The following is an 841-nucleotide window of genomic DNA, read 5'->3' as shown; positions in this document are numbered from 1 at the left end:
CGGCACCAGGCACCTGCCAAGGTCAGGGTCCCCATAGAACGGGATCTGCCGCGACGTCATTGGCGGGGCTGGCCTCGAGCAGAGCCTTCCGAATCGGACCCTGACCGTCTTTCACCGAACTTCTTCACCGACACTGGGCGGCCTTCTTGTGTTGTGATTTATGTACCGTTTGCTCGCTGAACAACCTGCGCCACCAGGACTAATGCAGCAAACTCGTAAAAGAATGTGATATTACACGCCCCACGACGAGTCGAGAGCGGAAGAATATGTTCAAAACGCTGCGCCAAACGCTCCCAATGCAATGGATATAACCGAATCCCCCCCCGAAATCAGCGTGGCCGTGTTTTCTATTGGCCCCATATGAACAGCCCAGAGATGCAAATTCCCTTATCGTACCATCAACACGCTGGCAGTCCAGACAAGACGTCCGTCATGACGCTGTCTTCTTCCGAGTTCCATCCCTGAATGAAGCTGCCGCGAACCACCCAGTCTAGCCACGAGGCATGTTCTGGTGGATCCAGGTTTAGGTTCTGGCACCCGAGCAGGACTGCCATGCGCAGTATCCGCTCTTCCTGTTCCTGTTTGACAAAAGAAAATCTCGATCGTCTGCGTTGAGCTGCTTGGGACGGCGCCACCGCTCCTCACGCCGGCGAATCCGCGCTGCTGTCAACCACAACATGGCCACCTTCCTAGGATACGATGATGTGGTTGAAGTGACCAGGCACCTTGAGACGGCACTTCTCGCAGTCGGCTCGGTAGCCAATGCTGAAGCTCTTCTTCATGCCCGGGTGCCACGTCCACGTGTTGATTGTGTGGTGCGACCGCATATGCCCCCGGCTGC

The 841-nt window shown here is 56.4% G+C and overlaps 1 protein-coding gene across 1 annotated transcript in view; it reads right to left on the bottom strand.

The window, feature by feature from the left end:
- Window positions 1-689: 689 nt before the first annotated feature.
- Window positions 690-841, bottom strand: part of VDBG_09535 (predicted protein) — a gene marked incomplete at both ends in the record, with an annotated part of 1,155 nt that continues 1,003 nt past the window's right edge. Inside the window, one exon of the mRNA XM_003000294.1 lies at window positions 690-776. Within this exon, the coding sequence (XP_003000340.1) occupies window positions 690-776 (87 nt within the window). The remainder of the gene's footprint in view (window positions 777-841) is intronic.

Source organism: Verticillium alfalfae, genomic scaffold (assembly GCF_000150825.1).
Source record: "Verticillium alfalfae VaMs.102 supercont1.15 genomic scaffold, whole genome shotgun sequence".
NCBI classification, from domain to species: Eukaryota; Fungi; Ascomycota; class Sordariomycetes; order Glomerellales; family Plectosphaerellaceae; genus Verticillium; species Verticillium alfalfae.
This window is presented reverse-complemented; position numbering and strand designations above follow the sequence as displayed.